This window comes from Ornithodoros turicata, chromosome 7 (assembly GCF_037126465.1).
Source record: "Ornithodoros turicata isolate Travis chromosome 7, ASM3712646v1, whole genome shotgun sequence".
Classification (NCBI taxonomy): Eukaryota; Metazoa; Arthropoda; class Arachnida; order Ixodida; family Argasidae; genus Ornithodoros; species Ornithodoros turicata.
In genome coordinates, this window is record NC_088207.1 from 7000134 (window position 1) to 7027442 (window position 27309).

At 46.0% G+C, this 27309-nt stretch overlaps 1 protein-coding gene and 1 long non-coding RNA gene across 2 annotated transcripts; one reads left to right on the forward strand and one right to left on the reverse strand.

Annotated features, from left to right (window-relative positions):
* Window positions 1-1603: 1603 nt before the first annotated feature.
* LOC135400176 (cuticle protein 10.9-like) lies at window positions 1604-6637 on the reverse strand. The gene is made up of 3 exons (XM_064631915.1): window positions 6543-6637; window positions 6133-6168; window positions 1604-2265 (listed from the first exon to the last, which is right to left on the reverse strand). The coding sequence occupies exons 1-3, from the start codon at window positions 6549-6551 to the stop codon at window positions 1909-1911; spliced, it is 402 nt and encodes a 133-aa protein (XP_064487985.1). The 5' UTR covers window positions 6552-6637; the 3' UTR covers window positions 1604-1908.
* Window positions 6638-23915: 17278 nt separating this feature from the next.
* Window positions 23916-24479, forward strand: LOC135400178 (uncharacterized). The gene is made up of 3 exons (XR_010424547.1): window positions 23916-23988; window positions 24062-24228; window positions 24294-24479. It is a non-coding gene; the product is annotated as an uncharacterized LOC135400178 (long non-coding RNA).
* Window positions 24480-27309: the final 2830 nt, after the last annotated feature.

Sequence of the window (27309 nt, forward strand, 5' to 3'; positions counted from 1 at the left end):
CTAATTACACTTCCTTAGAAGTATAATTAGTGTTCTTGGAACTTCAAAGGCCGGACATTTGAGAGAAAGATATGTGCGCAGTGGTGACTTTGCAAGCAGCAAGTGATGCAACGTTGGTGAGCTGTAACGATACGAGAGTGAGGTCTCGCAATTAAGCAAGCACTTTATCAGAGATAACTACAATTCTAACAATAATATATTTTTTCATATGTTGGCGTAGCACAACGGGGGTGACGATACGTGACGTGCATTATGCTCTTCGCCAGTTATCCGCAGGCCGACAACGCGAAAGCATAATTACACGAATGGAAACCCCACAAGTGGTATCAATAACGTGTTTTGGCATTGGCAAGGCATCCCACAAATAAAAAACACTGCGATCAAGAAGCCTACGTCGATTAAGTAGACCCTCCCTGCCACCATCGCTTGTCCACATTGCTGTATGCGCTGTAGAGGGAGGGATGTCTTGAAGAACACTTACTTACGTCGGTGGTATGGACTGCCCGAACCACCAACTTCATAAAAATGGCGGCCCCCATGTCCGTTTCGGAATTGTTAATTTACGATTATTTAAAATATGCGGCCGTTTTCTGAGAACGAAGAGTGGTTTCGGACACATTTCGATATGAGCTTCCAGAATATCGGTATAGTCTCAAAACGTGATGGTACCCCTGTAGCTGACCTTGAAATATTTTTTCTGAGTAATTTGGTATATTAGATACTTTTAGAAGTAAGTATTAAGTATCTTAACATATTTGCTTAGCTTAAATTTACCTTGAATTTTATTAACTTATTTATTTAATTTAAATATTTTCTGACACTAAGTTCTACTTATGTCTTAAGTTACTCATGAGATGCTCCCCTTTCAGACAGACCTGATATTGTCGGTTTTGGTTGGACGCCTAATTTGGTCATAGGACCGCAGGCGAGGACGGCCATAGATGTAAATAATTGAGACGCACCTTTGATTACAACAATATATGTAGTTGAAGGTGGCTTGCTCACGTAGGTCGGTTCTTCCTCGGAGCACAGCATCGGGTATCCGACATTATCGAGCGAGTTGTCCGTGGAGGAAAGCATGCACCATGAAGGCATCGCGACGAAACAAGAGTATCCGAGCGAGTATCCGCCTTTGCCTTCACTTTATTTGTGTGTATTTGTGAGAGAGTACATCTCGCAAACTGTAACTTCATGTACCTTGAAATTTACTAGTTACTTTTAGGTTTGAAGTATTTAGTAGTCTACTCACTTAATTTTTTTGCCTGGTACTTAGAAACTTCACTCGAATACATTTTTTAGCAACTTGTACAAGCTTGCAAAAATCTAGTGCATATATGAACTTCGGTTTCTGGATAAGCTTCTAAAAATGTGAGATTTGACTCAATAGAAGATTCGCAATGTAGTAACTTTCAAACTGTACTGCTCCAAAGGCTACTTCAGGAGGGCAGACAACGCTCTGACGACAAAAATGTCGCTCTCTCGTCTACGTCCGAGAAAACGGATACATCTTTTTGCCGATATTACTACTAAGTATAATTAAGCTCTGTCATCACTGAAAAGGTGCGTTCTGGAATGTTTGCCAAAATAGCGAACAGGTGGTATGTGAAGTGATGACATTTTTATTCTTCAGCAACGTTTACAAAGCCTACCCGAGACAAAGAGCAATCTTCCCTCAAGCGTAAAGCGCAACAACAGGCTTAGTACGCCGCAAGCATGCATATTTATTTTCCTACACATCTTCATGATACCGAGTGAACGTGACACCAAGTTTGGTGTTACAGCCTAAGACCCCAAACTCACGAACCACACTTCACACGTGAATGGCATGGTTTCCGTAAACAGCAATCTGTACACACAGCATGAACGAGAAGAACCGCGAACCAGCAGCATTAAATACAGTGATAACACTTAGCCCCTGAACCCTCCTCCTGGTCGGCTAGGCTCGTGGGCGTAGGCGGCTTGGGCTCCCGTTGGAGCCGACGACTGGATGATCACGTCTGCGGGGTTCTGGGACTCGGTGCCGAGCTCGTTCGTAACGATCTGTTGTCGGTGACCCAGTTCGTCGGAGACGTACGTCACGGTACGTACGCGTCCGTCGGCCAATTGGAGAGTATATTTTCCATTCACACGTCCCGCGCCATCTCCCGATTCTTCTCGTGTGTGAGTGCCTTCCTGGTCAGTCGAGGTGTAACTGAAGGAGTACGGGATGGGTGGGTACGACTCCTGGACCGGCGGCCTGCCTTGCGATGGGAAGCGTTGCGCTGCCTACGAAGAATGCAGTTCACTGGTTAATTGGTGCACTCACTTTAAGGAAACAGGTGCATCGCCTTCACAAAGGCTCAAAGCATATAAGTTCACATTATCATTCCGAGTCAGAGGGTGAACGAGGCGTTTCAGTTACACGACTTATGTTCTAACGCCGTAAACAGAGTTATAGGGGCTGAGACCACTTCGAGTTGAGTGGTCCCTTCCCAGCAACGTAGGTGTGCCGCAACGTCTCTTCATTTTTCATCCTGTTGCGTGACAAGCTGAGAACTGGCGTATGGTGAACGCTTTCATGCTTGCACAGCGAACACCTTTGAGGACAACGGGCCCTTCTAGCGTAGTTTTTGAGCATGGCGAGCCGCCTATCGACGTCATTTGTAAAGGCTATTGAAGGGAACAATTCATTTCAGAATTTAACTGTGTGTCCCGGTTACGAAATTGCTCCGGAAGAGCCAGCTCAAAGCTTTAAGGGGGGCTAAATAATTCAGAGTTTTCCTGAAATTATGATATCCATCGGCATCTCCCGGTTGGCACAACGACGGAGAGTGGACATCAACGTCAAGTCTTTTCTGCTATATTGTTTTCTCGCATACGCTCAACACTTTACGACTTGTGCATGGGCTCTGTTTGTGCCTGGTGCGCTCCTATCACGTTAAGCGTGTGAGCCGCGCGCCCCTTGGAAGAATGAAAACGATACGGAGTAAATGGTTCTACACTTAAACTAAATCAGCCTTCATGTTTCGAGGAAGAAGCATAATGCCTCCACAGGGTCAATTACCGTGTATAGAGAAAGAGCGTGAATTTGCCTGCTGCTCACAAGTTATAGTCTGCATAATTTAATGCCATCTGCGCCTCCGCGATGCGTTTTTGCTCAGCAGCCCAACAAACCGCTATCTCCCAAAAAACCGCTACGTACGGTCCTGAAAGCCAGTTGTCTGACAACCTTGCACTACTCCATAGGAAGAGCTTCCATATATGTCCATATCATTGTTGCGCCACAATGTGTTTTTAATGAGCGCAGCTATACGCAATACCACGCGTTCTTTCAATTCAGTGTTTGTTTGTTTTTGTTTGTGTATGTGTGTGTGTGTGTGTTTAGTTTTTTGTTTTTGCCTCGCGTGCTATCCGGAACACGTAATTCGACCAGTAGCGACCAGCAAATTTCTCATAAACGTATCCTGCATATGTTTCGAAAATATCTCACATCGCGTTCGTTTTCAGTGTAGCCAGCTTCTTACAGACGAGCACCATAATGCCGTGCCGCTATTGCGTTTTTATTTATTGTACGCGTGCAGAGGATGTTTCGTCTAATACATTCCACTCTCGAACCGATTAGTTGAAGACACGTAAGGTCAGCTGAATAAACTTATCGACGACTGCTCGCGTAATACTGCCAATTGAGGTTACCTCCGTACTGCAGGTCGTTCATCAGATAAACTTATTTGGTCATTAATTGCAGAGATGGGATGGAAGTACAACGGACTGAGGACCAACCGAACGAAGGACACCAGTTACGGCTATCTGACAAGAATGTGACCTTGAATTTGTGTTTCGAAATTGAGTGATGCGTTGCTCCAGCAAATGGAAGAATTTGCTTTGTTTTTTTTTAATGTTTGCCAATATGGTGAAACGTGATGAATCGATCCGGCGCACTGAAATACACGGTCCCACTGACGATGTATGACCTCTAGGATATGATGGTTCAAAGCGGAACCGACACTGCAGTTCGCATGAGTGTCGGTTGCTGTGCTGCGCTAGGTTACTCCCATGCTAGCATTGTAGGAGAGGAAGTGACAATAGTTTATGATTGAGTATACATATCCACATGGAGGACATATTGAGGTAGTTAGTTTTACTGCGCCCAACGATGTCTGTCGATGGCGGCGTGCAGATGAAAGTGGGTTCATATTCAGGCAGTTTTACAACGCTGTCTTTCGTGGTTGCGTGGGCTAGGAGGTTCTGCTACCATCAGCAGTAAATATCATTTCCAGGAAAGAGCGTATAAATTCAATAACATTATCTTACCGTCGCTTTTCGCGTCAGCACGATATCAGATATGCTTCACTTCGTATCAGGTATGTTTGACACGTAAGGTTTGGTTAAGCATAGAAAACGTTCCATTCAGAACATTAAGAGTCCCGTCAGCGCTGTCTCACTCTTATTATCTCCCTTTTGCACCAGGAATAACCATCCCCGCGTTCCCCGCGTTAATGACTTCGTGACGCTCCGAAGTACCGTGACTTTGTGGTCAACGCAACGTAGCATATTTTTGCACGATCTCTTCCTAACGTTTATAATTTAATTTGTGTTGTTCCGAATTCGTTCGACGACGATGTTGCATATCACACAGACATGAATCATTTAATTTGGTGCGACACTGAGCCTTTCGGGATCTCCGGATGTCAGGCGTCCCGGAAGCGCATAATGTTGGATAATGAAGCGGGAGCCGAGATAATATTCACTATAGCATTTAAAATAGAGTTTTTCCTATTGGCTTTCAACTATTTACTTAATTTAAGTTAGAATTCTGATTTTTCTAACGCGCTTTAAAGTGCTGCCTTAACATTTTTGGCCACGGAATGTCATATGTGCGCAGCTAGACATGACGATCATACATGTAACTTTCTGTAATTTTTTGGCTGTTTAAAATTCAACATGTTTTTCTTTTTTTGGTATTGGACAATCTTTAGACGGTGCTTCTAGGCTTCTAGGGAGTGTCGTACTCCGCGGTTATTCCGCCCAAGGCGGGAGTTGGTCTAGTGACGGCTGCAGTGTGACACGTTCGGCATGTGTGCGGGGACACCAAATTTTGCCCAGACAGATCGATTGCATTTAGTTCCTGCTGGTACCGTAGCAGCTGTCAGGGAGTGTTTGAATCTGCAACACTCCCACGCCAACTATACCATGGCACTTGCAGTTCCACGACCGCACGTTCTAGCTGCCTCATATTCAATCTACGGCTGTGGATGAATTTGTTTCTCAACGGAGTTTCCTCGAAGTACAGCTGTCATCGGACAACAATGCGTGCTGTGTTCAAAACCAGGGCAGATGCACTGGGTTAATGCGATTGCGTTCGACGCAGAAAAAAAACGTATGAAGGCAAAAGGTAAAGCCTCACATGAATTAGTTTTTATCGCACAAGAAAGCGCTTCGCAGTCATTTAATGCCACCATTATCGGGAGATTTTCGCCTTGCTATACCGCTCCAAGCGTAGTGTATTTCAGGGCAATGCAATGTTCATCGAGGACTGAGGAATTCATTGAGGCATGTAGTCATCCAGTTTGGGAAAATTGAATTGGTAGTACAATCTCGTCTAAAAGAGCATGAAACGCTAGGCGTGACACACTGACACAGTGGCTGGTACCCGCGTTGGCATATCAAACCTTAGCAGGTTCTACGAAGTTTCAGTGCGCTGAGTTGTGACATTAACATTTCTCCGATCATACTATATCCCTCATACAACCGCGTATACTACTTGCAACAACCGCTTTAGTGGCTATTCTCTGCTTTTTGTAGCCACATTATGCAGTACGAATGTATTAAATCAAAGTAAACGGCTGAATTGTAAGAGGGTGAGGGAAAACGAGGGCTCGAACTGAGTGCTAATGGTAAGCTAGACTTTGGTACTCAGTACTAACTCGTAAATATCCGGTCGTTTCTTCCGGTAGCATTCCGGTAGCAATTTCGATTGGCGATTCACAGAACAAAGTATAGTATAACATGAGTATCATCTTCAGCAATTTCGAATAATTTTTCGCCGGAACACCTTCAATGTTCTACCGCTTCCGTCTTGTAATCAGGAATGTCGTACTATATTTTTTGTTCTACTAGATTCTTCGTTGGGTAAATCAAGTATTTTCAACTCACCACGAAGCAGACGCAGACAAGGAGGACGAGGGTGATCTGCAAAATCGTTCAATAGCTCATATCAGTTCGATGGAGACTTGTGCCATCGGTTGCTTATGTAGGGAGGACATTAGTGTAAGTCTATGAAACGAGGCTAAAATAGAACAATGAATATTTGGGCTGGACCTCTACAGTGGAAGATTTATCGTGCGTTGTCTTAGAATAATTGTCCTAGTCTTCCATTGCGCTCTGAGATGATTTGTTCTACAATTATTTATACGACTCCGCTTACTAATAAAACTAACACTGAGCACTATGTTAACAGCTTTAAAGTTTTCATTAATATGGCGGGCTGCGTTAATTTTGAAGTGACAAACAATGAACGTTATTTATCTGAACTGGCATAAAGGAGGGAAAGCTACTGGACTCACCTTGATCATGTTTGCAGTTGAGTTAACGTTAGAAGCGAGTGCATATACCGTTGCTTTTATACCATGCCTACGTAGAGACTGTGGCAACTGTTGTCCAATGACGCGCAAGTGTCCTACATTGCGCAACCTGAGGCACGAAGAAGCGAGATCTTCTCTTTCTTCAACGCGAGGGTGGGTTTCCTGTCTGGCAGCCACACAAGAGTGGGTGGTCACTTACTCTTGGGGGAGAAAGTGGCCGCCAAACGGAAGGGAAAAATGATGTTACCGGAGGCCACCCAAGTACGCTCTCACTATAACGGACGCGCAGGCGGCATTCCTTGGGTGCAAGAATTCTAGATTAGGCGGTCTTCGCTTGGCCCTTTCATTGTCTAGACGGGTCATGAAGCTGAAAGGTCACATATTAGGTGAATAGGCGAGCGCAGTGACGCGCCGATTAAACCTGCACGTGCTTTGGTTACGTTCGTAGTGACCGCAGGAGGTTTTGGCTTCCGTACCTTCGCGCGCCTTCGTATTGGAAGCTGGACGTTCTGAGGGACATGCGTTGGAAGGACGCAAAGGTTTCGCTTAGTGGTTAGTTTCTTTAAAGTACGTAAGACACGTGAGTCTGATTTCAAGAATCACAATGTTTCGTATTGATTCATCAACATCTTTGTTCGCACCATGTGAGAATTCAATTTCAGGCCCAGGCATCATACGCAAGGTGACGAAAGAGCAACAATATCCTCTCTGTGGTCAACATTGTTAATTATGGGTGAAAAGTTCTGCGATACCGTCACACACGGGGAGAGACCCTTTTCTGGACGGTCGCTGGTCGGTTTTACCTTCATGTCGCGGTATATTAAAAGCAACAACACTGGTCGAACATGGACTAACCGAGACTCCATTAATTAATCCCGTGGCAGAACAGTTAGATGATCGCTTTTCACGCCGAGACGGGGAGGTGATGTGGGTGCGAAGACCGGCACCGGTTGTGCTGTCTGAGGATTCTCCTGGGTTTCCCGGTAGATTTTCCGGATGAAAGTCGGCACAGTTCCCGTGAAGTGGACCCAGGACGCATACTAACCCCACTGTCCCCAAGTTCTTCCTGTCGTTCTCTGTACGCGTCTGTACGTCGCTCAGAGCCATTTTTGCTTCGCAGCGCTCACATCGAATTAATTAAATGAATAATGAGGAATGCAATTTGGGTCTTTGGTGTTACTGTGTGAGAGGCATCATATAGAAACTACGCTGAGTAAAGAACAACAACAACTTTATTTCAGGATGATGAGTGGGGAGTTTCATCGTCGGGGGTGCGATGCTCTACCCCATTGCTGGAGGTGAAGCAGGGAATGAAAGAACGGGTCCCGTTACAATGAGGATCGATGTCGTGTGGCGTCCAAAAAGGCGAAGAGAGCCTTGAGGACAGAGCGTTGGTGAGCTGGATGCGGCCAGGGGCCAAGCAATTTTGTGAGGGAGAGGGGACGGGAGCCTAGCTCGTAGAGGGAGGCGGAGAGTACGGAGCGGGAAAGAGTAAAGAAAACGTGGAGACCCCCACGGGCAGCCTGTCCCTGTATTCACGCGAGTGACGTTCCTGCGGAATATCCTAGTGGAAGAAAAAGCACAAAACTGCACATATAGAGCGGTACAGTTCCGCCGGATCGTATGTTGAACACTCGCACGGCGCCTGAATATTAGGAGCGCAGTACTACGGAACACAGAGCAGACGACACCATTGGCCCTGTCGTCTGCTACGGAGTATCTCGCGACTTTTTTTTAAATTCCGTATAAGCGCCGCGAAGCAACTGTGGCTGTGAGCGACGTTCAGATGCGGACAGATGGAGAGAGAACAGGAGGAAGGAGTTGGGTAACATGGGGTTAGTATGTGCGTCCTGGGCGGACATTCGTCTGGAAAGTTTTCGGAAAACCCGGGAAAAACCTGGCACAGCACAGCCGGTGGTATAGGGTTCGAACCCACCACCTCCCACAGTCTTCGGCACGACCTTGGCTGCCATTAATGAGCTGGACGCCTTAACCCGCTCGGCCATGCCGCTGGTATCTTGTGAGGGAGACGCAGTATGTTACCCATGGTTCGAAAAACACGAAAGCGCAGGAAGGTAGGACATTTTGCGCATCTTCCGCTGGAATACTCCGAATTATATTCACTCCAAGGAATGTCGCCCGCGTGAGTACACTGTTTGAGTATGTTTCGTCGTTTTCTTTGCGCCTTCCCAGCTTCTACATGACGTCTTTCCAATTAAATGACACAGAATTGCCTTAGGTATTTGTCTTGCACAAACCGAATTCAATTAGATCATGTATGTAAGGAGGAACACAGAACATCAATTCCCATCGTGTTCATTAGATCATGTATCTTCTCCGCATTTTTGCGAAGCTGTGGTTCCATTAAATATAATAATCATTTATATAATCATATAATCATATATATCTATATAATCATTCAAATAATCATTTATCTTGGCAGGGGTTCTGGAATCCCATAATGATGTTGAGTCACTAGTGAGTTTTAACATATCGTACGCTGTCGCCGTTCCGGACATACGCGATAGCGTTAGTGGTGCTGCGCATGCGGAAGACACAAGCAGGGCTTTGTGCATTGCCACCACGCTATCCCTTGCGTACGCAAAGGCGCCCAAGTACGTTACACTAAAACTAACTATTCTTAATACCGCTCCCCTTTTGTTTCCAGCCAAATATTTGAAATAGAACGTGCGGCGAAAATTCCAAGGCGTTAGAGAGTTTTAGGAAAACATAAATGTTCCGCGATAACATTTCCGAAAATATGATAAGCCTGATTATTTTCGAATGGCTGACATCACGTAGCTCATATCTGATTGACTAACAGCGATATATGGAGTCGGAATGGTAGGACGATTTCCTCAAAACTCCCTAATATTTCAGTGGCCCAAATTGCATGGTGGTACTGGCACGATGGCAGGACGATGGCACGTACTGAAACATTTCTGCGCGCCGAGAAAAAAAAACAAGAAGAAGACGAAAACTATCATTATTTGATATTGCTGGGAAAGTATTTGCATCACTACTGGATTTAAAGGCCGCTGGTGGCTCCCGAACAATTCCATTGTTTGCTAATAATGTGGAATTGGTCGTGATGTACTGCCTCACAAGAGGTTACGACAGCATGAAAACGATCAAGGCAGTAGATTGTGGCGAATATATGAGGGGCGTTATATTTCGAAACATGTTTCCTCTCCTCGCTTGTACTTGAAAACTGGCACTCAACTAATGATGTGGACAGATGGAGAGAGGACACCAGGAAGGAGAGGGGGACGGTGGGGGGGGGCTTTTTGTGTGTCCTGGGCAGACTTCAGGGGCCATTGTGCCGACCGTCGTCTGGAAAGTCCGCCGGAAAATCAAGTGAGCACATCAGACAGCACAGCCGATGGGAACGCACCACGTCCCAGTCTTCAGCATACGTTGGTTGGCGGAAACGAATGGTAGCTTTTACACACTTTTTTTCACGCTTGCACACACATACAACAACTTTATTTTGGCTTTGGAGAGTGAGGAGCTTCATCGCCACAGGCGATACTCTACCCCATTGCTGGTGGGAAAGTGGGGAATAAAATAACGAGCCCCTTCACAATAACGATCGAAGCCCGATGGAGTCCAGAAATGTCAGAAGAGCTTTGAGCGCAGAGCGTTGCTGGGCTGGGTTAGGCCAGGGACCAAGCAATTTCGATAGGGAGAAGGGGCGAGAGTCCAGCTGACGAAGAGACTCGGAGAGTGTGGTTCGGGAAGGTTGGTAGTGGGAGCAATGAAGAAGAATATGCTCCAGATCCTTAAGAACACCACAGTGGCAGCAGGTGGGAGAGTCAAGTTGTCTCAAGCGGTAACGCCACTGAGCTGTAAAGGCCACATCGAGGCGCATTCGGTGGATTAATGCAGCATCTTGACGATAGGTGTTTCGTGGCATGCGGAAAGCGAGCGTTGGATCAACTCTGCTCAACATAGAGGGAGGAAGAATGTCGGTTGTCCATTGGCTGGAAGCCAGGGGTGTCACTAGGCGTCGGAGAATTGAACGGCGTCTCCTCTCAGGAGAACAATGCTGGTCCGTTTCCGATACGAGAGTGCTGCTTCTGCGGCGCTGCACACACATAGTCATGCACGCTGGTTATTATTCTATATTGTTAAGCCACAAAGCTGAGACAGATGTAGCCAATGGAGGAGGGATTTTTAATGACAGCCGGAAAAGGATGGAAGCCGAGACCACAATGAATTGGGCGCGGTCTCACGCGATGGCCAGAGCGATGGGGATGTATGCGATCCGTGATCTTTCTCACAATATTTCAAAAATCTTAACAAAAATCTAACCTTCTGACATAACCTCACTCAGGTGAGCCCCTTCTGGAAACTACTGCAAAAAACCAATACCAAAATTCCTAAGGGCCGGGCGCTTAAGGGATGACGTGATGGAAGCAGTGAGGACCTGGCCTGGTGAACTAGAACGATTTGTTTCCACATATCAGGATTAAGTAAGTAAACGAAAAGTGGGATAAATGTATTGAGATTATTGAGAAAGTATATTTAAAAAACGAGTATTAGCTTTCGCAAGTCGTTTTTTTTTTTCCCTATACTCAGATAAATTTTTTAATACTCTTTGTACTTTACGAAGACTGCACGAATATTTTCCGTTCATATTCTTAAATATTAGAGAGTTTTAGTAAATCAGATGGTAACAGTTCCGAAAACATACGCCAATCAGGAACTTTCTTTGGAGCGAATGACATCACATTGCTAAGCATGGATTTGATAACTTCTTTCGTCGTATCGTTTTCGTAGAATTCTTCCGATGCTCTAAAACTCGCCCTTTAGGCCCCTAGCCTATATCTTATCCCATATATCCTAGAAAAGGTCATTTATATGACGTCACTGCTCTTCGCTGCTCGGTGGAGGGCATGCTTCTAAAGACAACAGGAGATGACGACAACTCAGGACGCCATGCTGATATCGCAGTCTGGCCAACACCTTCAGATAGGCACATAATCGTGACATTTCCAGTTACGTTTTCCCAATTAGGCCTATTTCACAGAAACGTTTTTCTCGTCCGTGTTTTTCACGAAGCCAAAACGGAGCCTTTGGGACCAGCTCCTGTGGCATATAGTGGCTAGAATGATCGCTTTCCACGCCGAGACTGGGAGGTGACACGGGTTCGAACCCTCTCACCGACTGTGCTGTCTGAGGTTTTCCGAAGACATTCCAGACGAATGTCGGCACAGTTCCCCCTGAAGTCGGCCCAGGAAGCACACTAAACCCCCTGTTTCCCGCTCCTTCCTGCTGTCCTCTCTCCATCTGTCCACGTCTGTACGCCGCTCATAGCCACAGTTGCTTCGCGGCGCTAACACGGAATTTTTTAAAAAAAGAACCGTTGGAACCTACAGGGTCGAGTTTTATTTTTGAATCAAACGGACGACAAAAAAAGCTGCTGTGAAATTGCTCTTACACTTGTGTGAGCGGAATGTTTTTCCTCTTGACGCCGTCATTGATCCATCCTACATAACCGAGTCGTTCCGAAGCAAACGGTAGCCATACCATATGAGTGCATCAACGGACTCCATAATGCGAAAAGCCCGAGTCTGGGCTCGAGCAGAGGGCAAGAGAAACAGACGTCGCCTGTCCTTTTCCTCTAATTGTGCCCTGATTCAGGCTGACTCAGCTGGCCTGCGTCTATGCCATACTGTCACTGGTGACGCAGTTCGGGTGTATATAGGGTGAGGCCCATTTAACTCGAACGTTTATCTCGGGCCAACTTTTAACGGAACCCAATCGGGCCTATGGGAACCCACGGAGCTCGGTTGTCTTCAGTTCCTATTTTGGAAGCAAACGCAAGACAGATACGCTATATAGTGCGAAACCGGCGTAAGATATAAAGTAAAGTGAGACCGTTTTGACTTGATGCAATGCGTGTTGTTGAAGAGAGAAAAAAAATCGTCTGTTCCTTCCTGGATTGCGAAGACGCGCCAAAAGGGGCGAGACACTCCGTAGCTGATCTTTGTTTTCCTGCCTGCACCGGCGCTTTACATGTCAACTATGCCAAAGTAACTTATCAGATTATTTGTTCATTTATCGCGCTGGATTTGTCCAAAATATAGGCTCCCTGGGTGTGCTGATATTGAGCAGAAAGATTTATTTAGGTGATGACAAGAGCATAATGCGACTGGAGTCACACTGGTTACACACGCGCTCGAAACGTGTATGACAACATGTCTTCAAGCGTGTATGGCATATGTACAGCTTGGGACAAAAGTTTACGGAACACGGGGTTGTCACATTTCTCCATTTGAGCGACACCCTAGCAACAAACAGAGGCGGACGCGCACATTGAGAGATGGACAGAATAGCCGAACACCCGTTTCTTATTCGATATCTTCTTGATATGTAGCAGGGGGCCGCTCCCATGAAGAAATATGCAAGTGCCGTGTTCTGTAAACTTTTGTCCCAAGCTGTATAATGCTCGGTCACACTGGTTATACAATTCTTGTTTGTCAACATCGTTTGATCCAAACGCTTGTATGATTATACATAGTCTCGAACATCGGTCACAGTGTTTATACAACTTAACTGGAGGAACAGTGGGAGTGGCTTAAACCCTTATGTATCGCACACGTCACTGGTGGGGAGTCATAGGTGGGGAGTAACGCGTTACAAAGTAGTGCGTTACCGGTAACGCGTTCCATTCGAGTAGTGAAATATGGTAACGCATTACATTTGGGTGAAAAGTAATGAGTAACGTAACGTCATTACATTTTTACTAACTAACGCGTAACGGCGTTATGCGTTACTGCGTGTTCGGTAACATTGCTTCATCGGCAAACTTGAAAGCTTGAGCGAGGACCGTGGCACCGTGCCTGCAGAATCCGGGAAAATCCCCGTTTTTTTTCTATTCACCTTCAACAATGACAAGAAGGTCACATCGGAACCCAGGAAGAACGCAAAAGAAGGATTATTGACCTAGGCTGATTGAGATGTCACCTTCGTTTATCACCTCTATTTTTCCCTCCCTCTGGTATTTTTCGGGCGAATGAGGCAAGAGCGACAGAAGAATAGCCTCTACAGTCTGAACAAGTAACAAAGTACCAAGAGATTGGCTGTTTGCATTTGTACTGTGTGAGATTAAAGGTCACCGTCTCTATCAAACTTGACAAGGTCTCACTGGTCATTAGGCGTCATGGAATCAGCGGACAAGAACGTTCCTTTTTTTCTGGACGGAGCTAACTCCGTACTTTGAAATAGTTAATTGTGATGGGGGGAATATCACGGTGCAATGCAAGCTATGCATCCCGTCGAGAAAGACATATTCCACGAGCATCAGGTTATCATCAAACCTAAAGAAGCACCTCCAGGGAAATGAGTATTCCAAATTTAGTAGCTGGTTTACGCTTATGAATTGTATGTGTTTAATTGTCGTATAATTGCGTATACTTATTTTCGCATTATGTTTCTAAGTAATGTTTTACATGCGATTTCTAGGCGCTGCATCCGGCGAAAATGAAAGGATATTCACAGAATAGGACAGGATCATCGGTGGAGACACTTATGTGACTCATCCAAAAATGGTACATATTACAAGGACAAGTGGTGAAGTAATGCAAAAGTAACGGCATTACTTATCAGAAGTAGCGGCGTTAGTAACGCGTTACCCATTACCGCAACAGTAACGAATAAGGTAACGCGTTACTTTTTGCAAAAAGTAGTGAGTAACGCTAGTGCACTACAAAATAAAAGTAACTTCCCCACCTATGCACGTCAGTGTCGCAGTAACCAACCGAGGAGTTTATATACTTTCTATTCGCAGCCATCGCTATTCAAAATGTACGAAGACGACGAAGACGGGGCTGCACTTGTTGATTTTCGATTGTCTCGTGCTGCATGTGCGCAGGCAAAGAGCTCGCCATTTTGAACGTACGTGCAACACAATGTCGCTGACACTGACTCGTACGATCAGAAACTGTCGTGGCGAATACGCCCGTTCATCCAACGTGTCCATCAGCGTCTTTCGGCAGTGCCCAAATACATCGTCGTGTGTTTCACAACATGTTGTCAAACATAGTCGGAGCGCTTGCTTGTATGACGGCACGGTCACACTGGTTATACATACGTGTTTTAAAACATATTTTGCCGGTGTATAAACAGTGTCACCAGCACTGTATGATCATACATGTTTAGGGGATGTTTGTTCTACACGTTCGTCATACATGTACTACTTATTTACTGGACTTGTGTTAGTTTTCAACCTTTATGCTTACAGGTCGGAAACTCGGTGGACCCCTACGAATGCACCTACGACTAATTCCGGAGAAATACCGGCGGAACTAAAAAAACGACGTTCAATTCCAGTGCAACGACATAGGGCCTGACTTTTTAGGGTTAAACCCGTATCCGCCCGATATTTACCCCCCGAACGAAATCTGTAAAATTCTGGTTTAACCCGAATCTACCCGAAAACATCCGGGTCGCGTGGCACACTCATAAGCGTGCATTAAAATAAAGTTTGATAACATTGCTAAACATTAGTTCCATGTTAAGACAAATTTTTATTAAACAAAAAAAATCACCCGAATACGCCCGAATTCATGACGACAGAATATGCCGTAACGGGATTTAACCCGAATACACCCGAATTTTCAAATGAAAAATATCACCCGATATTTACCCCCCGAATTTGCCCAAAAATAAAACCCGAAAAAGTCAGGCCCTACATATAACACAGATGGACGAGCGATGCCACCAGAGAAAAACAATGACGCTCTAGCCAAGAACCAAGAAGAAGTCGTTGCATGCGTCCGGCAAACTCAGCGAGTCGGACGAATGCCCGCTGCGCACTGGCCAAGGTCCGGAGGTGACGACAGTGCATCATCTGTAGTTGGAGCAAAATAAAGAGTTTATTCGTGGCGGAGCGAGTTGACCAGAAACGACGAGGGCGAATCCGGTTCCAATCGACCCGTGGATCACGCATTCTCCGGCGGAGAGCAAAGAAAGCTGCTCCCAGATGGACCAGTGGAATTCGCATTAACGTTGTCTCATGCCATGTGTTGCGGCAGGTTGGCTTAGAAGAGATAGAAAGAAGCGAGTCATTAGGGAAAGTTTAGTAGGCCGGAAGCAGTCTACCAAAGTTACGCGGTAGAGGAAGCTGTGATCTTTTGTAAACCTGAAGTTCTGGAACGTGATGTCAGCCATTTCAAATGAATATTTCATCACTTTCACGGGAGGATTAAAATAACTGTAGCAACCAACAAAACAATGAGATATACAGGCCACGTGAACAAGAGTACAGAAAGGGTGCGAAAATACATTGAGATACAAAGTAGTAAGAGAGCTTAACCTGAAAACTGCGTAACATATACTTTTAAAACGCTTAAAAAATTACTAAGGATGTCCAATTCAGAGTGCGAGAAGGTGTAGAGCGTGTTGGTTTGGACTGAACATGATTAAGAACGCGGAGGGACAAGGACGACACACACACGGAGGCGTTCAACTAGCAACTGATTTTATTTGAACACACAACATTAGTCAGTCACTAGTCAACACCAGTCAACACAAGTCTTCCTGACTAGTATTGTGTGTTCAAATAAAATTATTTGCCAGTTGAACGCCTCCGTGTGTATGTCGTCCTTATCCCTCCGCGTTCTTAATCATGTTCAGTCCAATTCAGAGCATGTAATGTTATTGTATGTATATCATCTGCATACGGTTTGGACATGGTTCTTCGCGGATGGGTAAAGGAGTAATAGCCCTGTCACACGGGATGATTTAGTGTCATTTTAGTGTAGTGCACTCCAACCAGCGAATGTCACTTTCACTACGTACTTGCTTAAGTAAGTGTCACTTACGCAGTGATGAGAATTACGATAGATGAGAATAAACGGCGGCAAAATTTTTTAGGCGTGTGCCACAATACCTTTCTCAGAATGTTTTTCTTTGATTTAGAAACAATTTCTGCAAATCTTCTTCAAACATTAAACGAGTTGGCCTCAAATATGTGCCACAACAAAAATGGCCGCCGCGGGATCGCCTAAACCGCGAAGTTCTCACAAGCTGTTGACGAGAGTAATGAAAGGTTTTTTGTTTTGTTTTTTGGCACCGTCTCACACTCTACTTAAATAAAATAAATATGCTGCTGAAAATACTTATTTAAAAATATTGTTTTTTCGGGACCCCTCGCTTTTTCTCAATACTTTTACCTGCGCCACAGAGCCTGCCGTCGAGGCTACACACTTTGTAAGCCGAAAAGGAGTGAAGTGAGTTTGGGGAACTCACTAAATCGTTAGTGCTCTCTCTGCAGAGTGTCACTAAAAGATGTCGTGTGACAGCACATGAATGACTGTAACTGCAAGTGTCACTCGCTGAAAGTGACACTAAGTTAGTCCGTCTGACAGGGGTGTAACAGTAATCTACTAGAACGCGCAGCAACGGAGGAAAATCTATCGTAAGGAGCAAATGTTGTAATTTCACGCGTATAAGCCCCACCGCAGATAAACCGCAGGACGCGTTTTTAGGGACGGTTTGAAAATTTTCTGGCAGATAAGCCGCACCCGCAGATAAGACGCGGACAATACAATACGACTGATTTGTGCGACAAAGGAGACCACAGAGAAGGCCATAAACCTTGGGGTCCATACTCCGGGATCGGCATATGGTGTACAACAGAGGAGGTCAGTTCTAGAGTTCTACCAAGATCGAATTGTGCCCTTGTTGGGCGTTTTTCGTGGATTGAGGGGTCAGTGGTTTTCCAGAAGACGTGAATCACTATCACAACATTCATTAAAGCTGCTTTGGGGAATGCACCAGGAAGATCAATCTACTCGAGTGTGGCCCCGTCCCTGTTACGCACTCTTCGTGCATCGGCAGGGCAGTGCTGTTCCAGAGACACTGTCGGCCCTTTCGTTAAAATCGGCGTATGGGGAAAATACGAGGAAAAAATAGTCATCAGATAAGCCGCACCGGTGGATAAGCCGCAGAGCGCCCGTGAGAAAAAAAAAATCGCGCATAAGCCGCGGCTAATACGCGTGAAATTACGGTACTAATTTAAAGAATATATCTGTGGGCGGCCTTCTCACCTTTAAAGTAGGGATACTCAGATGTCTCAGTATGCCCAAAATAAGAATAATATAGCCATCTACCCAGGTCTACCATAACAAATTCTCACTTAGAGTTGCTTCATGAGGATGAACAGGTTTTCGGAAGCATTCTGGTGAACTCTACCCCATCTACTGAAGCTCGCTACTAGGTTTTTGCAAGTCGCCAAGTGAGTCGTCCTGCCAGATAACTCGTCCTCGCTGACAGCTCTGCATTTCACATAACAGAGGCAGCATCGCTTCCTCTCAATACAACACGTTGTACAGTGCTAGACAAAACATATCGTAGAAGGATGAATATATACACTTATTTTGTCCTGTTTTTTTTTTTTTTTTACCGCTCGTTAGCTTTCTCTAATGCTAGACAAAAGTTTACGGAACACGCTCCGGAGCATTCGGTGGTGGTGGTGGTGATGGTGAAAGGGCTCGCCGTTGCCGGCCTCACAGAGGTGGGCAACGTCACGACTGACGCCCTGGGGAATGTGCGTCCTGGGCCAACTTCTAAGGGAACTGTGCCTACATATGTCTGAAAGCATTCCTTCGTTAGAGTAACACGCTAGCAACGAATGGCACCGTACGGACTTACAGACAGTCCTCCTCAGGTAACCGAGGATGCGGCTGTAGAGTATGTACCACTGCGCCAATCTACAACGTTGCAAGCTTATTGGCCCAGACTGTATGCGCGCTCCGATTGGTCGACAACGTTTTGAAATCGCATTTTGTACGCGCGCATGTGTGTGCAGCGTCCCGGCGGCCGTTTCAGTAGTTTCAGCATAGTTTCGAAATAGCTCGCATCGGTCGGCACGGCGTCCGTCCTCTTGTGTTCCGTGTTTCGGTGATGTCAATCGGCAGAACAGTTTGTGATTCTACGCGTGTTCTGCTGTTCCTGGACACGACTATTATCCCACGTACAGTCTATCAACTACGGAACTGGAATGCTTAGGTGCGGTTGGAGCGTGAAGAACGCGTTCGGGCGCCGTCGGATTTTGAGGTCTGACAACAAATACAGGATTACGATTACGTGCCAGACAAGCGTCTTTTCCGCTCTGCAAACAACGAAAGAAGATGCTCATCATAAAATCGGCTGGCAAGGCGTCCTCTTGTGTTCCGTGTTTCGATTATGTCAATCGGCAGAACAGTTTGTAGAAGTGTTCGCTGGTTTATTCATGCGTGGATGTGATTCAACGTGTGTTGTGGTGTTCCTGGACACGACTATTATCCCACGAACAGTCTATCAACTCCGGAGCTGGAATGCTTCGTGAGTTAGAGCGGTTGGAGAGTGAAGAACAAGCGCGGGCCCCGTCGGATTTCTTTCTTTCTTTATTTATTCTTTCTTTATTTATTCTTTCTTTATTATTTCGAGAGCTGTGTTCGTTTTGCTTCAAGTTCGAACTTAGTTACAGTGCGTCAGCAACGCAGTGGACTTTGTATTCACAGTGCACCCATGTATCAGACCTTTGAATCAGTGCTTTGTGTCAAATAAATATTTCTTTTAGCCAAAAGAAGCTTCAGTTATTTTGAATATCGGGTAACAGCGGTAGGCGTGAAATCCGGTAGAAGTCGATGGCAACCAGAACCGGTCGAAAGGTCAGCCAAAGTTAAGGCTCCTGATTGGCCGACTGGCATTGCATAATTTCTACAACGTTGCACTCTCATTGGTCGTGTGCCCAGTGTTGTGTGAATTATCTCAAACTATCGGCTCTATGGGGAGCTGTTGGAGCCTGCTTACAGACATCTGCCTATAGTGAACCCAGTCACCCGTTTGCAATTCCCTATGCTACCATTCGCTACTAGCGTGTCACTCTGTGTCACTGTGTGTCATTATCGTATCTCTATGTGTGTGTATGTGTGTGAAAGAAATGCTCCGGGGCGTGTTCCGTAAACTTTTGTTCAGCACTGTACACGCTAGCGAAACTAAGTAACGTAGTATACTTCTACGCTCGGCAAAAAAGTAGCGTATTGCCACCATCGCAACAGATTTCAAAAAGTAACGCGACAGCGCTACCAACTAAGAGCAACACATGCAGGGGAAGATCCAGACCCTGGGTTTGGGGGCGGCGGTTTCTTTGTTGGTGCGCGTAGTGGGGGAGGGGAGAGAGGGAAATCCGATCCGAGGGAGATCGCCCAACCGCCCCCTCCCTTGGATACGCCACTAAACGCAAGTACAGTTCTACTATATTCCCGCTGCTGTACCCGCGTTGTCCAGACAAATTGAGGCCCAATATGTCTAAAGAAAGCTGTACTATTTAAAGAGACGGTCTCAGTCAGAAACCCATGTGTGAAACAGACACCGCTCTGTTTGACAGCGGCCGACAATCTACTTGGCTATGTTTTTTTTCGTTCGAAAACTGCTTATATATTAAATAAGATGAGTAAACTGCCGGACACCCGCTCCGCCGCGGCGTTCCTTTTCTCAAGGCCGTGCTCTGATTTGTGGTGTAGGGAGCGACATTTTCGTTTATTTTTATTTTTTTGTTCAGACAGGCTTTCTGTCGTTGTTCAGACAGGAAGTTCCGGCAAACTCTTAAAACCCGGCGTTTGCTCTTGTCATGTATTCCATCTATTCCATCGAACAGCAGTGAAACTGCACCATTACCTCGCGTGGGATTTTGGAGAAGTGGTGATGGTGAATCTTTTGTGTGTGAATCAGCTAGCATGACCAGGCCCCCATAGCTTCCCCTCTTCGCGGCTCTAAAAAAATGTTTCACGTCATAAACACGTGGTATTACTCCGTCAGGCATCATAGTTGATACCCATTGGCCGAAGGACATTGCGCGCTCCGCTATTGGTTGGCAAAGTTTCAAAAGAGCATTCTTTGGCGGGCTGCCGGTCTGGCCGGCAGTTACGAGAAGAGAAGGGAGAGAAGTGGCAGGCGACGTCTCGACGATGTCAGTTGACAGCACCGTATGACCGCATTGTTCAAAGAGAAGTCGCAGATTTGTTAGTGTGTCAAAGTGACTCAGCGCGTGTTGTGATGTTTCCCGACACAAGTATCCTACGTACGAACAGTCTCTCGAGTTCAGAACTGGAATGCAGTGGTGAGCTGACGCCTGAGGAACACTTGTGAGCGCCGTCGTATTTTCAAATGCAGTCACAACGGAGACAGGATTCGGTGTCAGTGCGGCAAGCATTTCCCGATTCGTTGTAACCTTCGCACTGCAACCAACGAAAGGAGATGCTCACAGTGAAATCGCATGCACTCGTGTGAGCCTCGTTCGCTTCTAGGAGTTGACTGTGTGTGTGTTTTGCGAGGTCGAACTTGGTCAACGAACGCAATGATTTGGACTCTGTACGCACGGTGAATATTTGTGTCAGACTGTTGAGTCAGTACGATGTTTCAAATAAATGTGTATTTCGTCCAAAATTTGCCTTATTGTTCTGGAATACGGAATAGCGAGCATCAGGCATGAAAACCAGTAAAAGTAAAAGCCGATGGTAGCCAGTACCGGGCCGAAAGGCGAGCCAAACTGAGAGACTCCTGATTGGCCGAATGATAGGCATCATAGTTCATTTTCATTGGTTGCATGCCCAGTGTTGCCTAAATTATCTCAAACTATGGGCTCTATGGGGAGCTGTGGGAGCCTGGCATGACGTCGCCTATGTATACGCAACTGGTCACTTGCAATCCCTCATATGCATCGGTCAACCTCAGCTGTAACGACGCTGATTTTGAGAAACTTCTGAACAAGGATCTGTGGATTCTCGATTATCTCTTTCGCGAATTTGTCGGTGTTCTTCTCCGTAGCATGATACATGTCAGCACCCCTAGTGGTCAAGAAGTCTCATCGGAGGGTCCAGATGAATCGTCACCCTCACACAGCTCAATCAAAAATGTATAACCACCACAGGCGTATCTCTTGCGTAACGTCTACTATCAAGATGTCCGTCGCTGAAGAACAAAGGATGTGACTTGTGGTTGTGTTGTAACAGACCATGACTTCGACGTTGTCTGCTTCACCGAAACCTGGCTGTAGCCAGGTATTCGCAGCTCCTCTTACTTCCCACCATCTGACACTGTGCTCCGCTCAGATTCATGTCAATCACAATCGCAAACAGCTGGTGGTTCCCTAATTGCCGTTAAGTCGAATTTGAGTGTCTGTCGTCGCAGCGATCTCGAGTTAGTACCAGAGTGCGTTTGGGTGGATTGTGCTCTTCTTTGAGACGGAAAAATCTTAATAAGATACCTGAAGAGTACCTTATTTCCCCCAGGATATGATGTGGAATCGCTGGAGAGATATTTTCATCTGATGACAAATGAGATTATTGATGTGAAGAGTAAAATTTGGATATGGCAACTTTAAAGGGAGACTCCGCACCAAAAACGTGTTGAGGTAACAGTGCGACATCAATCCGTACCGTATGATATTTCAGTGAATACAATTTCACATCCCTAAGTGGCCCAGATGATTCGAAAATGAATATTTTCCTTCGAGTGATTAGGCGCTCCTCCACGGGAAAGCAGTCCAGCAACACTGTGCTTCATCTCACCGGTATTCCTCGTGTGCGGCTTTCTGTAGGTTTTGCTGTTACCGCTGGCGAATGTCTTTGAACGAAATCGAGGAAGCAGACGACTGGTCATCCACGCGACACGAAGAAGTACAAAGCGCGTGTCCGAAAAACAGCCGGTGGCCCACACGAGACTACCGGTGACGTCACCCGTGGTACAGGAGGTAGTAGAGGGAACCTTCAGAAGTTTCGATTTCGTTTTGAGCTTCCCAGCTCTTTTTGCAACTAACGAGCCCCCGGTTTGCCAAACCAACTGTATTTCTCATTTCGGAAGAATGTATCGAACTTATTTACACATCCATTATAATAGTTTCGGATTGTCCCGGAGTCTCCCTTTAATGCCTCTGGCCTTGACTTTGTGCATGAAGAGATCAATCGATGTGGCCGCACCTGAGTTGGTATGGCTCATGCGTCGTGTACCTAACAAGGATGGCAATATGTTTGATTTATGCCTCTCCAATTTTAGTGCATTTGTTGAACAGGCTGTCTCTTCCATGATTCCTGCTGGCGATTATCACCCCCTTCCTGGTTATTTTGTAGTGACCCCGTATTCTACCTCTGCTTCCCGCTGCTCCACAATTTGCTTTCCGTTACCCTTATGAAAAAAAAATTTCCAGAGTGTACACAGACTGTATACAAAATCCTGGTTTGTGTGGGTTAACGGTAGATAAATCATGTATACAGCTCCTATCTAGTTTTGATATAGCTCTTCTAAAAAATGGACGCGGGAGTCATTACAAATTAGGTAGCCAAACTGTATACAAACTCGAAAGCATATTGTTTAGAAACTGTATACATGTTAGCCCCAACTTCGAAACTGGCTGTATACAGTAAAGTGTATACCTATTGTATGCTTAAATTCTATATGTACTGTATGCAGGGAAAGAAAGCCCCTCATGTCTGCGATAGATGAGTACCCGCAAGAACGGCACGGCAGCGGCAGCGGCACACAAAACAGTAGAAAGCAGCCACAAATCACTTTATTCACCACTCGCGAATGCGTACCTTTCAAAGCATATCCATTTCTCATCAACACACCTGACGGTTGAATTCATGTGGGCACAAAATGGGTAATGATCGAACGGTCAACAAAAACGAAAAAGATCACACCTAGTTCATCGTTTCCGGTCCAACTTGTCGTCTTTCCCCAAAAGCACTTGTAAACCTTGTCATGACAAGCAAGAATATCCACCACATTGAACACGATGCTTGCGTCTCTCTTGCGGGAGGGCGCTGCGTCATATACGCTCAACCTGCAAGAAATATTACTCCAGAAAACACGAATGCAGGAAACCCGTGTAGAGTAGTGTATAGCAATATGACATATACCGTTTGCACAAAGCATACAGCTTTTTTTCTTTTTTTTTTATGGAATAGCATGCCAACCTTGGTCTGGCAGACCTTTCCTTCTAATAAGTGTTACACACCTGAAACGGCAAAAATCCTGAAGGTGAAGAGCGATTTGGCTTTACACCCATCCGTACCGGCTAGGTACCTTTTAAGCGCGGTCTATAGCAGCTGTACCTCATGTGTACCGCGTGTTTCCGGCGCATGAGTACGAACGCCTCCTCACCATCTCCATGCGCTGCAAAAATATTTCGCGTGATTCCGAGTACCAGTTAATAAATTCCCTTATGCAGCAGTGCCGTAATGTATCAGCACTATCATTCTATCAAAGAAGTGCAATAACTAGAACCCGTGACCGTGAGGGATCGCACGTTTGGGAAGAATGCGTTTCTTGCAACCGCTGGCAAATCAGTTTGTTTTGAAACGTCGGGGAGCGAGGACGAGTCTGCTCGGTCTTAGAAGAATGTCGTTCGACGCTTTCAAGATTCGAGTCATTTAAGGTGGGTATTATATCTATGAAGTAATTATTCGTCCGCACGACGCATTTTCGTTCATCTACGCTCTGATTCCCAGTGGTCCTGATCACCGGCAGGCTGGACACAACGCCAAAGTAGAATACGTGCTCATGGACACAACGACTGAGAGACGGAGACAACGAACTTTGCGCCGCATGCACGAACGTTGATGCGTGAATTAGAGAAACCTAGATTGCACTTTACACCTGGATTACACAAAAGCAAGTAGGCATGTTTTTCAGGCAAGCTATTTCGGTTGTTGGATTTTTTTACATTGTATTTTCTCCTAGGTTACGTCCAGGCGATGTCGTAAATGGGGGGCAATCATCTTCTGTGGTTGGTGTTACGTTCTGCGGAAGAAACGGAAGTTGGGGAAGAACAGCGATCCAAAGGTGTGGAAGAGATAAAGAAGCGTGACCACAGATCAGCTGCAATGGTGAAGGAGAGATGCAGTGGTCAGCGTTCATCCATGTACGTTGTGCACCGTGTGTTCGGCGTTTGTGCACCATGACAATGCACGCCCGCGATGGACAAGCATCACCCCTGAAATGGATATAATTTTCGAATAAAGGTGTTTGTTTGTTATATTTATCGTGCAGCGTAGCTTCCTGGGGCTGTTAATATATCGTAGAGGAGGGGAACCACCCCGACGGGTAGGCCTAAATCGCTGCGCCTTATGCGTTGCATGTACCGCATGTGAGGGTGCGTGTACCTCTTAAATTTAAGAGGTACATTTTTTAAAAAATGTACCTCTTGGCCAAGCGGTACTTAACCGTTACATATGCGTTACCTGGTTTAGAGTGTAGATCCGCGCCTTCATTCTGACATTTCAAACGAGACTGACTGGTCCGACTGGCGGTTATACGAAACGCTTCCACTTACGAATAGTTGCAGTGTCAGACGGGCTGCTAGAACGACAACATTAAGTGGGAACAACAATACAAAGCCTCTAATACGCTGCACACTTAGTGGAACGCACGAAATTATGCCGACTGCATGCGGCGACGAGAAACGTCCGTCAGCCAAAGCGAACCCAACAAAACCGCACATGCGCAACAGACTGCGCTGGCTGGTGACATTGCCAAGGGGATGAAACTGGCGAGTTCACTTGCGGACTAAAGTGAGGCGCTGCGAGCTTTTCACGTCATTAAACGTCATGAAACGTCAGAATTTTCACGTCGAAGCGCGAGTTCTCAACCGTCACGAGCCCATTGGCTCCTGAGGCCGCTCCCCCGGTATGCGAGCGCTCATTGGTTGGTTTGAAATTATGAACTTTCCTTGGCGCGCTCAAGCCGGCGACACCGTGTCGGCGGTGCCGGTGCAATTCGCAGCAAAGTTTCGAAACGTGTTGGGTGCAGCAGGGACGCAAGCAAAGCATCTATGCCGGTACCGCTTTGGATGGTTTTTAGTGTCCTAACATGTTGTCGATACCGACACTGAAAAGCTCGGTGCCTCATGGATACTTCTGCAAGTCAATTCAGTGATAGATAAGTGGAAGGCAGGTCTGCTTCGCATTGCTTGGTGCGACAACGATTCAAGAAAGACGAATACTGTGTTTTTCCGCTACCCACTCGATGACAGGTAAGTCAGTTCCTATTCCATTCTGCCGCTTAGCATAGCATAGCGCCACACCTGTGGCATATACGCAGCAGTTTGACAGGTAGAATTTTTGGTTTTCACGTTTCTGATCTCTGTCTTTCTTGTTCAGGTATAAGCACTCAACCCATATCAGCTTCAGAATAGCATCTGCATGGATACAGTAGAATGGATAAGCCACTCAAAGTGGTTGGAGGATCATCTTTCGGCATAGCAGCTGCACAAGTTCCTTTGTGGCGGGTCAACCAGGCGCCTACACAAGCAGCAAAGGGATATGGACATGTTCTCTGTCATGCCGGATCTCTGAATGTGTGTGCCTGTGCGGCCAATATACTGTTGTTCTACTGTGAAATCTTCCAAGCGAGACGTCAGCTATCAGTGAATGCAAAGTTGCTTCGGCATATCATTCGAACTTGAGAAACAACGTTCATATCATGTTCGTGTTTTGCACAGCTGCAGCAGATTGCAGTTTGTGATTTGGAAATATCTATCTCGAAAAATAAAGCAGTTTGTGTAACAGAAACAGCCAACGCCTGCCGCATTTTGTTATTTATTTCACTTGACGCGAACGAAAATCGACAACCACCCAGAACCGCCAAAGCGGGGGAGAGGGTAGAGAACACATGAGAGAGGGAAAGAGGAAAGCACCCCCAGCGTCACGGGTCACCAGGGAGACAGAAAAAAGCAAAGCAAAAAAGCTACTCAACCGTCGTCCAACGATTGGCCCAACGCTAGAGGTCACGTGAGTTTTTCCCGACAATAGAAATATACTACATGTTCATCCCCCTGGCATTGCGAACAAGCAAGGACGCGCCTGCGCAGCGAGCCGGTGTTGAAATCAGCATGGAGCCGACGTCTCCACTCAATGCCTCGGAAGACCAGATCTGACGACGGTTGGATCGTACTACCTCTTGAGCTTGTGGCGGTTCCAGGATGTTTCGGGAAATGCTGAACGATTTCGAAATCTCTGTCAACATATGACGCGTGAAAGAACGGACAAAAAAAGAAAAAAAGATATTTAGAATTCCTTGTCCAAAATTCCTTTCTTCTGTCTTGCATTCGTACATTATGATCGGGATCAGAATGTTATTAATATGCTGTACGTATACACCATACACCTGTGTTTGAGTTGTTGTTGGTTTTAAGCGTTTCTCTAACCTTCTCAGAAAAATGCTATATTTCTAAAACATTTTCTGCAGAATTTGTTGTGCTGAATAGTCTCGCATTTGACGGGTACGATCGTACCCTGCCTAATTCGCGGTGTCGGGGCTTCGGGTAATTCGCTCTTTACATTAACTCTGGCAGTGCAGGTTCAGTCAGTTCAAGACACCAGGGCCGCGTGATCGACTGCAAAACGAATGAGCGAGTGCAGAGCCGTCTGCATCTCGTGGTGTTGATTTTTGTTTCCGTGGCGACTCGCGCGCGGCGGCGTCAACGCCGCTAACCTTTGACGCGCGCGCGCAGATTTGCGCATAAGATCCGGTATGAAGGCGGGCTAGAAAAGAAAACATACAAAAAAGCGTGATTTCGCCAATTACAGCTAGCTTTGCAATCACGTGATTGAGGGAGTCTCCATCTTATCTGAGAATCCTACGAGAACACAAAATATTGACGATGAAAGATGAAAGTCACTGAAAAGGTTAGCCAGCTGTAGGACTCGAACCCACATCTTCTGCATTGCCGGTATAGGGCTCTACCAATTGAGCTAAG